General features: G+C 36.0%; 1 protein-coding gene across 19 annotated transcripts in view; it reads left to right on the plus strand.

Moving 5' to 3' along the window:
* The window catches only part of Ufd4 (ubiquitin fusion-degradation 4-like), a 465,356-nt gene extending 453,257 nt beyond the window's left edge, over positions 1-12,099 (plus strand). For all 19 annotated transcript variants that reach the window (XM_069848281.1, XM_069848285.1, XM_069848292.1 and 16 more), the window contains one exon: positions 10,385-12,099. In XM_069848281.1, coding sequence (XP_069704382.1) covers positions 10,385-10,667 — 283 coding nt within the window. In that variant the 3' untranslated portion in view covers positions 10,668-12,099. The remainder of the gene's footprint in view (positions 1-10,384) is intronic.
* The last annotated feature ends 1,498 nt before the right edge of the window (positions 12,100-13,597 follow it).

Consider the following 13,597-nt stretch of genomic DNA (forward strand, 5'->3'; position numbering starts at 1 on the left):
TACTTGGGATATACTAGATAACCAAGGGAGTTCATGTGCTCATTTATCTCAAAGAAATTTTATTTCCATGTTCAGACGAAAATAGACCCTTGTTTCTCTGGAACAGCATGATGTCCATGCATAGTTTCCCCTATTTTAGCTAGTGATGTCCAAAAAAATGAACACTTGCTTCTTTCCCCCCCCCCCAAATGGCAGTACTTGACTTTGTGTTCTTCACCCAGATATGTCTGTCTAGGAATGAAGCACTGTAATTGTAAATTTTTTTGTTGCTGTAGCAGTGCTCTCTACACCATGAGAGGTGATCTAAATGGCACCACATAATGGAGCAATTGTGGAATGTAAGTCAGGGCAATAGGAATGCACTACGAAAAACTATCATCGTCTTTGTCCTTCATGAATCCCACCGGGATTCGAACCAGGTTGCCAGTGTGGAAAGCTGAATATATCAAATTTGTCCAAACCTGTTCATATATATATATATATATATATATATATATATATAACCTATATTTTTCCTGCAATATTCTCGTTTTTATCATAGTTGTCTTTTAATTTCTTCATACCTGACATGGTGCATTTGTGAGACCACCATTCTAAAATAGTTTCCAACAGATTTAAGTTTCTCTTCTCGTTCCCTTGCAGTTCTTATTTGACAGCCTTATGGGTGGAAATTTGAACACCAGTGATCATTCTCTGCATATTGTCATTCTACAACTATACATCCAACGTAATTGTCGTGTCCATATTTCCATTCCCTCTATATTATTTCCATTGATAAGTATTCTCTTTCATTAAATTGTTTGTTGCTCCTCAATTTCTATTTAGAAGACCTACTTTCAATCAAGAGGTGCATAAGACATAAAAACTTCACCATTCCGAAAGCCTTTGTAAAGTGGAAGGAAAAATACAAGCTGATGAGAGATCTTCAAGTTGCCATCGTCACCTCCATAATAAAATTTTCTGTAGCAATATTTCGTCAGCATCTTTATGGTGTACATTCAATTTAAATTATATTTGGTTCTAGTTTTTTTCCTTATGTCTTAATCAATTTTGTCTGAAGCCTGTTTATATAATTTTGCATTTTAAATTTTATTGTGAGCTATTCTGTGTTGCAGGGCAAACCCAAACTATTGGGTCAGACCAATAAATTAAATTATACATCTAAATTACACAATTTTTAACACTGTATCACTTCGGAATATGTATGATAAGAACTTTCTTGTATTAAATTTTAACATACCATGTTAACATGTTTCGACCTATTTTCGGTCATCTTTGGAACTGGTCGTTCAAGAAATTAAACTACAACATCGCATACAGAACAAATAACACTCTACAAAAACATCTCAACACACAAACAAACAAATACAACCACACAGGCGTATACAAACTCAAATGTTACTCATGCAACAACTTCTACATAGGACAGACAGACAGATCATTTCAAACACGTTACAAAGAACACATCACAGCCAAAAAATAAATTACAGAACACCTCCACATATGCAGAACACATCACAAATGCCAACCATACCTACAGAGACATCAACACAGACATGGAAATACTGCACATCCAACCAAAAAGCCAGAAACTCAACACACTAGAACAATATGAAATATACAGACATACGAAAACACACCCCAACGATGTTCTCAACACACAACTCAATTTCAAAACACATACACTCTTTGACTCTACACTATGAACACACCCACACAGGAAACAAGAGGCGCCAAGACCAACAATGACCAGTTCCGAAGATGACCGAAAATAGGTTGAAACATGTTAACAAGGTACGTTAAAATTTAACACAAGAAAGTTCTTATCATATATATGCCTAAATTAAATTGTTATGTTATTTCCAAAGATTGTAATATCAAGTCAAAATATCGAGATCAGTAAAGTACAGAAGTTTTATTATGTTGTGACAGTCAGCCTGCACGAAAAAGAGGAGTTGGACAACTAAGCCATGTGTTGTGTCGGCATCAGAGAGGGAGGGCAATACACTCACGTTAGAATAACAGTCTTACCTTGTGTGCAGTGCTGTTGTGGCCTCTGTGTAATGCTGTATGGAGTTCGCAAGGTTAACTCTCTCTTCTCCGTCTTCTCCTCGTCATTATCATCATCCTCATCCTCTTCACTTTCACTACTACCACCCTGATGGATAACAATTTTTTGGGAAACGTCTAATAAACACACTTTCTCCATCATACATATTTCAATTTCGCTCACTTTTCTGCAAACTTTTTGCCAGTCTTGAGCTGTTATTGATGCAAATTTTTTATCTGTTAATTGAATAATATCTTCCATTTTAAAAGTGACATTGTTTGCTGCAGCTCAATTTTTACAGTGTCCCAAATCACTTCAATAGGATTGAGCTCGAAATGATACAGAGGAAGTCGCAGAACGGAATGATGGGCCTGTTCAAGAAGATGATCGATTTTGTAAACGAGATTCTTAGGTTTAAGAGGGACAATTAATTGATAGAGGTCAGGATTTCACAACGAAGAAAAATGTATTTCTTTAATAAATTTTTCTGCCGAAAGATTGGTTTGCAACCATGATATCATGACATCTCTTCTTGACCAGGAATTAGGGGTCCTGTTTATCTGAACATTGTGGTAAGGGGCCAAGAACTTAATTTTGGGGAATGTTGGGGATCAAATGTTCCTTAAACCACATTTCATAGTTTCAGTAATGCATGTCGCTTTGATAATCCCCTGTTTTTTGGAGCAATTTAAATCTTACAGAGGAATTTGGCACAAAACCTTGGTCACCTCCCGCGTGAATTATTATTAGATGTCGGCCCTTTGAAACCACAGACAGTAACCCTTTAATTTTATCATCACTCCACGCAAATGACGCAGTATGGGATGTGAATATAGGTTTCGTCCATGTAAATGTTGGTGTGCTCCTCTTCTCTGTTGTTGTTGTTGTTGTTGTTGTTGTTGTTGTTGTTTTTTAATGCCAGGCATTTGACAATAAAGTCATTTGACCTCTTGCACTCCAATATTTTTCAAAGATATTATCATGGCCAGCCACTGAGCACAGATTTTGAGGTGTTCCGAATCCATTTCTTGGTTTGAGTTGCACAATGGGCAGTTAGGGGATTGATATATTCCAATTCTGTGCAGGTGCTTGGCCAAACATTCATGGCCTGTTGCCAATCCAAATGCAACTACAGACGATTTTCGTGGTAAATCACTCCTCTTCTCTATACCTTCTAATGTCTCGTAGATATTGTAATCACTTGGCCCTTATATTTTGGTTCTCCATCAGGATTTGCCTCCCCCCCCCCCCCCCAGTGGAACCTTAAGTAACACTTTCCTTAAAGTGCAGATGCCGCCCTGAAAAACAATAGACTCCTTCAATTTCGCATACACTTTTTTTGAGAGTGGGTTGCTGTTTGTTTGTAATGTAGAAGTAAGCCATTGATTGTTCAGCACACTACGTCCTCATGAAAGTGTCCAATGTTGCCTTAGGAGAAGATCAAATTCTTTGTTTGTGAGATCTCTACTCGGCCACAACGCTATTACAACTAACCCATGAAATAGTGTGCATCATCAAGTGTACTGTCACGAAGTAATAAAACATCTGTAAAACTAATTAGTTTTACGTTTTATTTGTTTTTGAATGGTTAATTAAATAATTAAAGTATTCCTTTAAGTTGTATTGACTAAATTTCTGAATGAACGACTGTTTTCCCATGATTAGGATACTGTAACCACAAGACACACACTACCACAACTAATGTTCTTCAAAGGACATGTGACTGTAGGTACATTGTTCCTGCAATTATTCATTAACTACAACTGTTCCCGGCCATCTGTTATTATTGATTCAAGACGAGCACAAAAGAGAGTATAATTGAGGACCGGTTTTGCAAAACTTGTTAACTGCAAAATTTGCAAGATTGAGATTTTGATGGATTCGTTAACATAAGACAGGCCTCTACATGATGTCCAAAGCGTCTTAGTAAAATTGAGTTATTTCTCTTCATTGTAGTATGTCAAAGTGTGATCGTTTTTTCAAAACTTGCTTTCTGCTATAAGTGAGACATACAGCAAAACTTTCTTACTATAGTGTTTTGTCTCTCCTGTAAAATTAATTTTTTTCAGTTAGCAAGTTTTGCAAAAATGGTCCTTAATTTAAAAGAAAAATTTGAAAGGAAGTTATTGTTGTCAATTAGTGTTGAGATTTGTTTAGTTGCATTCTTTCCATCATTTCCACATTTTTAAGATCACAAACAGGGGTAAAAAAAAGTGCACAAACCTCTGAACATCGACAGCAGTTTCAGTTTTTCCTTTAACAATCATCAGATTTGGTGGGAAACCACAAAAGTTGGCAATACTGAAGACTAAGATCTGCAAAACAACGGAATTCTAAATTTAAATGTTTCTTAATAATGCAAAATTAATTTCTAGCACCAGAAAATGGTAGATTCACCCCATGTCATCAAAATCCTTAGGCTCGTTTTCAAGGTAAAATTACAGACGTGGACAAATTATTAGACTAAAACGTTTTTCTTGGAAACATAATATAATTCGTCATATCAACTATCAGTATAAGTCACAGAGTCTCTATTGTTGTAAATATGATTGTTTACATCTTCTGGTATATTTTTATAATGGTTAAGTATTTTTTGTCTGGCTGTGTTGGTACTACTGGTGTTTTAACTATATACTGCAGAAGATATTCAAGAATATCTTCTCCTATAACCTGCAAGAATACCGGACATGAACGAAATTGAAAAATCTGTGATCTATACTGAAGAAGAAAGTGAACAAAAAGAGTCTTACAACAAAACATGGACTCATTTAAGCACTGTCTGATATCTGGCTAAATGATGTTGATATTCAAAGAAATTGTCAAACTTTGGTTCCAGCATCCCTGATAAAATCAACATGTTAATAAAGAATAAGGGAATGTTCACAAAATATTAGTAACCTCCAGACTCAATTTTCTGTTCATTATATCTGTGCAAAATACATTTTTGTTTATTATTTCTGCTGATAAATACAGCCTTGTTACACATATAACTAATTTAGTCTAATAATTTGTCCACGTCTGTAAAAAAAATGCAGATATTTGTATTTGTTATATTTTCTGTGTATTGTAAGTAGATGTAATTATGGCTGTGTTTGAGAATTTTACTTACAACATTAATTGGTTGAATGGTGTAAGGTTCTAAGCGTGATAAGGAGTCATATTATTACTTCTCTTAGAAGAAGTTGTATTTCAGATTCTTTTCGACTGAAAACATTATCACCCCTTAGCCAAAAAGTAGGAATTACATTCATTTTTCAAGAAATAATAATTACTGTACATACAGTGCTTAACAATGTGAGTATTTATTTTTTGCACAATCGTGTGTTTTTTTTTTATTATTATTTTCTTTTATTTTTTTTACAGCTATTGTTAATAGAAATGCCAACTCTGGTAAATAAAATTACCGGCCATTTTACACACGCAAGTTTGGATTAATATATATAATAAGTTATACTAAACACAGAATCTCCTATATGATATGAGCAAAAAATAATAATATAATAATAATAATAATAATAATAATAATAATAATAATAATAAATTGAGAAACAATCTTGCTTCAGTGTTCAAAAATGTACTTTTTAATTTTGTGTTTGGATCTTGATACCACAGCCTTAAGAATTTATTTTTCTTTTCCTATAAAGTGATAAAATTCTACATAACTAACTAAATTTAAGATTTTCCCTAGTATAAAGTTTAGCTTCTACTATTTCTCTATTAGAGCACTTGAGCACGTGAACCCCCAGTAAAAATGTAGTAAAATACTGTTCAATAAATAAATAATTATATACTGTGTATATATATGTGTATATATATATATATATATATGTATATTACAACAACAGAAAAAGAACGTCTTAGAATTACAGTATTTGCTTCCAAGCACTCTAAGAGAAGGAATAAACATTCTTACACTTCAGCAGAAAGATTACATTTGTCGTCTGCTTAGGCGCACATGCTATGACATGTCAGTGGGAGAAAGACTGGCTGACTCTTAGAAACGAGATGGTGGGGGTAGCTTCCCTATAAATTACCGTGAAGCACATGTGATTCGTGCCGAGGCATCCTGCGAGGATGGCTAGTAAAGTTAGCAAGTTGAAAAGCTGCTGTTTTCTAACTTATCGTTGAATAAGAAGTTTGAATTAAAACAAAATGGTAGACAAACATCTCACCTCAATATTCAATATTGTGCAGATTAAAAAAAAAAATAAAGAGAGAAGTGTGATGTTCGTGAAAGAAATGCATGGATTTGCTGTTGTGAGGTGATCAATCGTTTGTATGTTTTCCATGCTTGTTATTTGAGAAAGAAGGTGGCAAACCTAATTGAGTAAAGCTTGGTGTCATCAGTGATTATGCACACTAAAGTCATAAAATAAATCATTATGAAAGTGCGCAGTCACACCTTTATTCTCTTATATGTTAGGGAAAGTGAACAGTCACTCACAGCTTAACAGTGCTTATGGCCTGACCATAAAGATACATAATGTACAAATCTAGGAAAATCGTTACGTGCTTTCTAAAATAATTGTCGACTGCATTAAATTTTGTGGTGCATTCGAACTAGCACTTAGGGGCCATGATGAAAGTGCAGATTCGAGCAATCCGGTTCTTTTTTAAAGTCCTCCTAAACTTCTTGGCAAAGTTAGATGCTTCTTTAAGGGACCATATTTTTTTTTTTTGGTTATTTAACGACGCTATATCAACTACTGGGTTATTTAGCATCAATAGAATTGGTAATAAAGAGATGATATTTGGCGAGATTAGGCTGAGGATTCGCTATAGATTACCTGACATTTGCGTTAGACTTAGAAAAACCTCAGAAAAAATCCAAATCTGTTAATTAGCCCAAACGGGAATCGAACCCACGCTCGAGCACAGTTCCAGAGGTGCCTTTGCCGACTGAGCTACACCAGTGGCTGGGGATCACCTTACCAATGCTGTCGTCAGATTATAGGAATATGAGTGACATAATCAGTCTTTTGCAGTTACTCATAGAAAACAACTTACAAAATACATTTTCAGAAATTTGCAAGCTGTGGTCAATAATTTGATTTTTCCTTGTAGTAGTCTTCATATTTATTATTTAAATTTAGTGTCAGACTTTTTCAAAACGAGTTGAGAATATTTGTCTTAAATTACCTATTGGAAATTAAAGGTATGTAAGAAAAGTACAACATTTAAACAGTAATCTTTTTTTATTATTCATATACCAATGTGACCTCCAATTTAATAATTCACGAGCCGCCACTGACACCAGGTGTAACTGAATGGATGTAATGTAGGTTAGAACCGTCTTGGGGCCTTGTTCACAACACTCTGAAATCGAACAGAGTGGAAAATGCATCTAATGAAGCACACTTGCTAACCTGTAACTGATAATTGAGATAATTCAGTTGAACTTGTGCTTGAAAATCGAGCACTATCCACTAAAACCATCCACAAGCCTACGTCAGTGGAGGCTGTAACCAACTATAAGTGGATGGCGTGAACTTCGCCAGTTAAACAGCACTCCATTCACTACAATTAGCTACTACGAGGGTCACTTCAAAAGTAATGCACATTATTTATTTAAAAATTACATTTTTATCCTACAGCTTTGCTATTTTCACAGAATGTAGATACATCCTTTAGGAACAAAATGTCACTTTTCCACATAATCCCCATCCCTTTCAACTGCTTTACACCACTTTGGAAAGAGAGCCTGTATACCTGCACAGTAAAAGTCTGAGCCACTCTTTAGCAACATGCACAAGAGAGTCATCATCTTCAAACTTCGTTCAGCAAAGGAATTCCTTCAGTTTACCAAAGAGTTGGTAATCACATGGTGCCAGATCAGGACTGTAAGGTGGATGTTTCAGTGTTGTCCATCCAAGTTTTCTGATCTGGTCTGTGGTCTTTTCATCTCCTGTCACAATTCTTGCAAGAAAGTCATCTCCACCATTCTCGTACTGATTCAAAAGTTTACTGCACGCTGTTTTTCGGGTTTCTTTGTGGGCTTTTGTCAACATCCTCAGAACCCATCTGGCATAAACCTTTTTTAACCCCAATTGTTTCAATATTCTGCACACACTTGCTTCTCCTATTCCAACTTGGAGTGACAATTCTTTCACTGTTACACGTTTGTCAGCCACAACCATGTTAAAGCGCTGCACATCGTCAGGGCTTTGTGCAGTGCAGGGTCTGCTACTGCGAGGAGTATCCTGAATATTGGCGTGCCCTCTTTCACCAGATAATCTGCTTGCCCACCGACTAACCATACTGCAATCGACAACTGCATCTCCGTACACCTTTTTCAACTTCTTGTGAATGTTTCCCACTGTCTCGTTCTCACAGCACAGGAACTCGATAACAGCACATTGCTTCTAACGAATGTCAAGTACAGCAGCCATCTTGAAGGACCACCACTCACGGGAAAGACTTGAATTAAATTTGAATACAAGCGGAAAGGATGATAAATTGCAAAGATGTAGAATAAAAAATAAATTTTAAAAAATGTTGTACATTATTTTTGGAGTGATCCTCGTACTTTCAAACCCAGTGGCATTATTTATACCAGAGTGGTGATATTGCTTGCTCGTTTATACTATACAGGGTGCAAAAAAAATATGTTAAAAGGGTCGGTGATGGGTAGATGGGTACCATGTGATCATATTTTGTTAATAAACCCATGTCCAGAAATACTTTGTTTATGTGCTAGCATCTCTAAAACGTGGAGGAGGACGTAGGCAGTATAATCACAAAAGCTAGGAAAGAATTAAAAAAACAGTTTAAATACTGTAAGTAAACAGCATTTTAATTAACTATGGAAGGTGCTCCAAATGGCTGCCACCAACTTCTATACATTTTGTGCATCACGTAGTTATGTCATGTCAAGCTCTTGGAAAGATTCCCGGAATATCTCGGATGACTCCAGCTGCTACGTGAATTCGTGCCACAAGTTCTGTTGTGTCTCTACAGGAGTCTTGTACAGCAGGGTTTTCATGTACCCCCAGAAAAAGAAATCCAATGGTATCAGGTCAGGTGACTGAGGAGGCCAGGCTATTGGGCCTCCACGTCTATCTGTTGCCAAAGGCGTCATTCAAGTGGCCACATACCTCATGATCGAAATGTGCTGGAGCGCCATCATGCTGGAACCACATCGCAGAGTCTAATGGTTTGTTTATTTACAGTCATCCTCCTCCCGTCTCAGAGACGCGTAAACAAAGAATCTCTGGACATGGGTGCAATTTCAATTTCAGTTGTCTTTTTTATTTTCCTAGCTTATGTGAACCGTACTACATACGTCCTCCTCCACATTTCAGAAATGCTAGCATGTAAACAAAGCATTTCTGGACATGGGTTTATTAACAAAATATGATCACATGGTACCCATCTACTAACCACCGAGCTTTGTATCATATATTTTTTAGTAGGAGTCCACACCTGTGGAATAACGTTAGTGTGAAACCAGGTAGCCCGGGTTCGATTCCTGGTCGGGGCAAGTTACCTTGTTGAGGTTTATCCGGTGTTTTTCCTCAACCCAATATGAGCAAATGCTGGGTAACTTTCAGTGCTGGACCTCGGATTCATTTCACCGGCATTATCACGTTCATCTATTCAGTCGCTAAATAACCTAATATATTGATAAAGCGTCGTAAAATAACCTACTAAAAAAAATAGTAGGAATATGAACTTTTACAGTACTTAGTGATTAAGAAATTCAGGGATCATGTAAAGTTGGCACAGAAATGATTGGGCACATGGTATTTTATAAGTACCTCTCAGACTCTTGTGTGACTGTGTAAAGCTTCAGTTATGTCTTTAGCTCATTTCAATCCATTAAAATGAGATAATTAAACATCTCAACATGTATTGAACACACTTAAGGTTGGTAAAGGCATGTTTAGCCATTGCATTCTCACATCTGACTGGTCGCTCTAAATTAGATAGTAACATATTTAGGTTTTCAAGACCTGTAGCATTCGAATTCCGGTGTGGCAATATATTTTTTAATGTTCGATTCAAGTTTCCTACCTTCCCTCCAAGATACCAAATTTGTTTACAGATCTTATTCTGTAATATAAACTCATTTTTATCTTCGTGTTTTTAATATATAAAGTGGGAAAAGCTTCACTCTGTCTGGAGATAAGCACTGTTGAGTAATGCATGATGTAATGTCATACCAATGAAATGGTGTTATGTCCGTGGTTTTTTTAATGGTTTTGTTTGTGGATATATTGTTTTTCATTAATTATATTTAGAGGTGAAGGAAAATAAAAATCCCATAATTTTAGTTTTATATCTGTCATTATGGCACAATATGTTTAAGTTTTTAATTGCTTCTTTTACTTTCAGCCCTGGTTTCCAGCGGTTTGTGAATGTGTTGGTCAAGATGTCAGCAGAGGAACGAAAGGCATTTCTACAATTCACAACGGGTTGTTCATCTTTACCACCGGGTGGACTTGCGAACTTGTACCCTCGACTTACTGTTGTGCGCAAGGTGGATGCAGGAGAAGGAAGTTACCCTTCAGTGAACACATGTGTTCACTACTTGAAACTGCCAGATTATCCAACAGAGGACTTGTTACGGGAACGATTATTGGCAGCTACAAGAGAGAAAGGCTTCCATCTTAATTAATAAGCATTCAAAAGGGATATTCTAAAAGTCCTTTTGCAAGTATCTGTCGAAGTTTTGTTAAAATTGTCAGGCATATGATGAAGTTTTATGTTTGACATTTGCTCGTCAGCAGTCACGATAAAGAACAGGGGAATTAGGTTTTATCTGTTTGCTTCCTGAATAGGAATATATGTTTATATTGGTGACTCATACAACCAGAAACTCGGATTAAAGTCCATACCAACTGATAAGTCCCATCTCCCTACTGAACAGGTTTAACTGGACCAAAACTTTGCTTGTAATAAAACTAAACTCCTTCACGAAACTTAGGCTTGACCCTACTTTTTAAGACAAGATAAAGTTGCACTAATTTAAGAAAAATTTCAATGAGAAGCATCCTATCTTATTTACAATAAAGAATGATGTCGGAAATGTACCAAACTGTTGCTTCATTATATAGCAGGCCAGTGTTTAGAGTCGTGCTGTCATACACTGAACAGAGGGGTGTGTAATATATACTGCAAATCTTGTTTACTATCACACTATATACATATATTCCCTCCCCCATTTTGCTTAAGCCCAAGAAACATTGCAGTAGAGCGTGTAGTTATATGTTGTGGACTGAAAGAGATATATATATATATATATATATATATATATATATATATATATATATATATATATATCCTTATTCTAATATCAAACTGGACTCAGTGAAATAATATAAAATAATTACATTTTTCTTTATCGCAGTAAAATGAAATGTAATTATAAATGAAAAGCACAAACTTGTGAATTAAATAGCTGTAGTATATTTGGCATAATTGAATGTTTATTCTTGCCAAGTGTTGGGCTGACTTTGTAGAGGGCTCACGTGGCACGTTTTTGCTCTAAACACTTTATATTCAGAGTTGTTGCTTGTTTTCAGGTTAGCATTACAAATGAAGCAGCTTCTAGTTTTAGCAATACTTTAACCAATATATGTCGTAGCTAACTACAGTTCATTTTGGCAAGTCGAGGAGTCCTGGTTTGTTGGAGAAGGCTGCTTAATTTCTTTACTTGTGCCTTATTGCACAACAGCAGAAAAGGAAGTGTGACAGATGCGCAGATGTTGTGCAAGCAAATGAGAGTATTAGGGAAGAACTTTTTCCCCTAGATAACCTGTTCATTGTAAATATATCACTGTGACAGTTTGCTGCTTACAAGCCAAAAGCACATTAGAGACGTGTAAGGAGAAACAAAAAGACTAACTTTGCCTAATTGAGTGTGTGTATGTGTGTCAAAGTGAATGTGTGTTGTCATTATGAGAGAAGGTCGGTTTTCCTTAAACTGTGAATGATAAATACTGAAAGGCTACAAATTCAAGACAGAGGCTTCAAGCAATTGGGAAGATATGTTTTGTGATTCTATGTTCAGATGCTCACTTCAGTATCAATAAAATACAAATAAACTATGTCGTCACTTCATTAATAAATGCTTTCTAATGCAAAGTGATTAACTGTTGATGTATGTTCCCATCTAAAAGGTAAAGAAGACTTTTTAAGAATGAAAGTAAAAATATAATGCATCCTCCTTTCCCTCCTTGCGCAGTTCCGTACATAATTTTGTTGAATCCTGCTTGTTTACTTCAATTATACAGTCAAACCCCATTTTACATTTTTCATGGAACCCTGAAAAAATTGTCTAAAATGAGAGAAAGTGTAAATTTTGAGAGATGGTTTAAAGCATACCAAGAACAGTAGGGATACAGTGTTCAATACATAGAATGATTCGTAATCAATGCTTGGAACTTTTATAACACACAGGACTATATTAAATATATTACAGTTATTAAATATTTAATTTAGAAAGGGTAAATTATCATACACATTATTTCAATCAGTTCAAAATCTCTAAATATAAGGCCTACAGACACATTTAAAAACGAAACAAACCTAGTTATTTTTACTACAGAAATCTGATATTTTAGACTGTTTACATCTCTTATGTCTCAAGTTCTCTTTTTGCTTCTCTACTTCATACGGTTTATTAAAAATTAAATCATCTCCTTCTGTAGCAGAAATATACCTCCTTACACACAGTCTGCAATGCTACAACTACACTGCTCAAAGAAGTCTAAGGGACAATTATAACTTGTACCACATTTCTTGTGTATTTTATGCTACATGTCTGATTATAATAATAACGGAAGTGCGCACAATGTGCAGGATAATATATTATATTAGCTTTCGCTGCTGCAGAACTTGGTCAGTGAAACTAATCGGTTTTTACACTCCATCACATGGTTCGTCACACAGTAAACACATGCACTCATCGTTCGGATCGTGAAAGCTGGTGTTGCAGCATATTTTGAAGTGGAAGCCGTGGGTCGCAAATCTGGTCACCAGATGTCTCTGTAGGTAGTTGGCCTCCTTCCAGTCCTCTCTGGCCATGGCGTCCGTGACGTAGAACTCCTCTCATATTTCTGCTTTCTTACGTTGGTGTTCGAGGACGGTGCTCTAGTATGTTGTTGTTGATGGCAGTAGGAATTGCAGCCGTAGGTCTTCTAGTAACATATACATGAGGCATCGCTCTGGAATGCACACTCCTGAAAATACTGACGAAACTCGTTCAGAAAGAATAACAGCACTAGTAGACCATCATATACCAGTAAAACAATTTGGCTTCAAAAAGAACCGCTCCACAATCCAAGCCATGGAATGCCTCCAAGAAAATATGTTGTTGTTGTTGTTTTCTAATGCCAGGCATTTGACAATAAAGTCATTTGACCTCTTGCACTCCAATATTTTTCAAAGATATTATCATGACTAGCCACTGAAGCACAGATTTTGAGGTGTTCCGAATCCATTTCTTGGTTTGAGTTGCACAATGGGCAGTTAGGGGACTGATATATTCCAATTCTAAGCAGGTGTTTGGCCAAACAATCATGGCCTGTTGCCAATCTAAATGCA

The sequence above is a fragment of the Periplaneta americana genome, chromosome 15 (genome assembly GCF_040183065.1).
Source record: "Periplaneta americana isolate PAMFEO1 chromosome 15, P.americana_PAMFEO1_priV1, whole genome shotgun sequence".
NCBI classification, from domain to species: Eukaryota; Metazoa; Arthropoda; class Insecta; order Blattodea; family Blattidae; genus Periplaneta; species Periplaneta americana.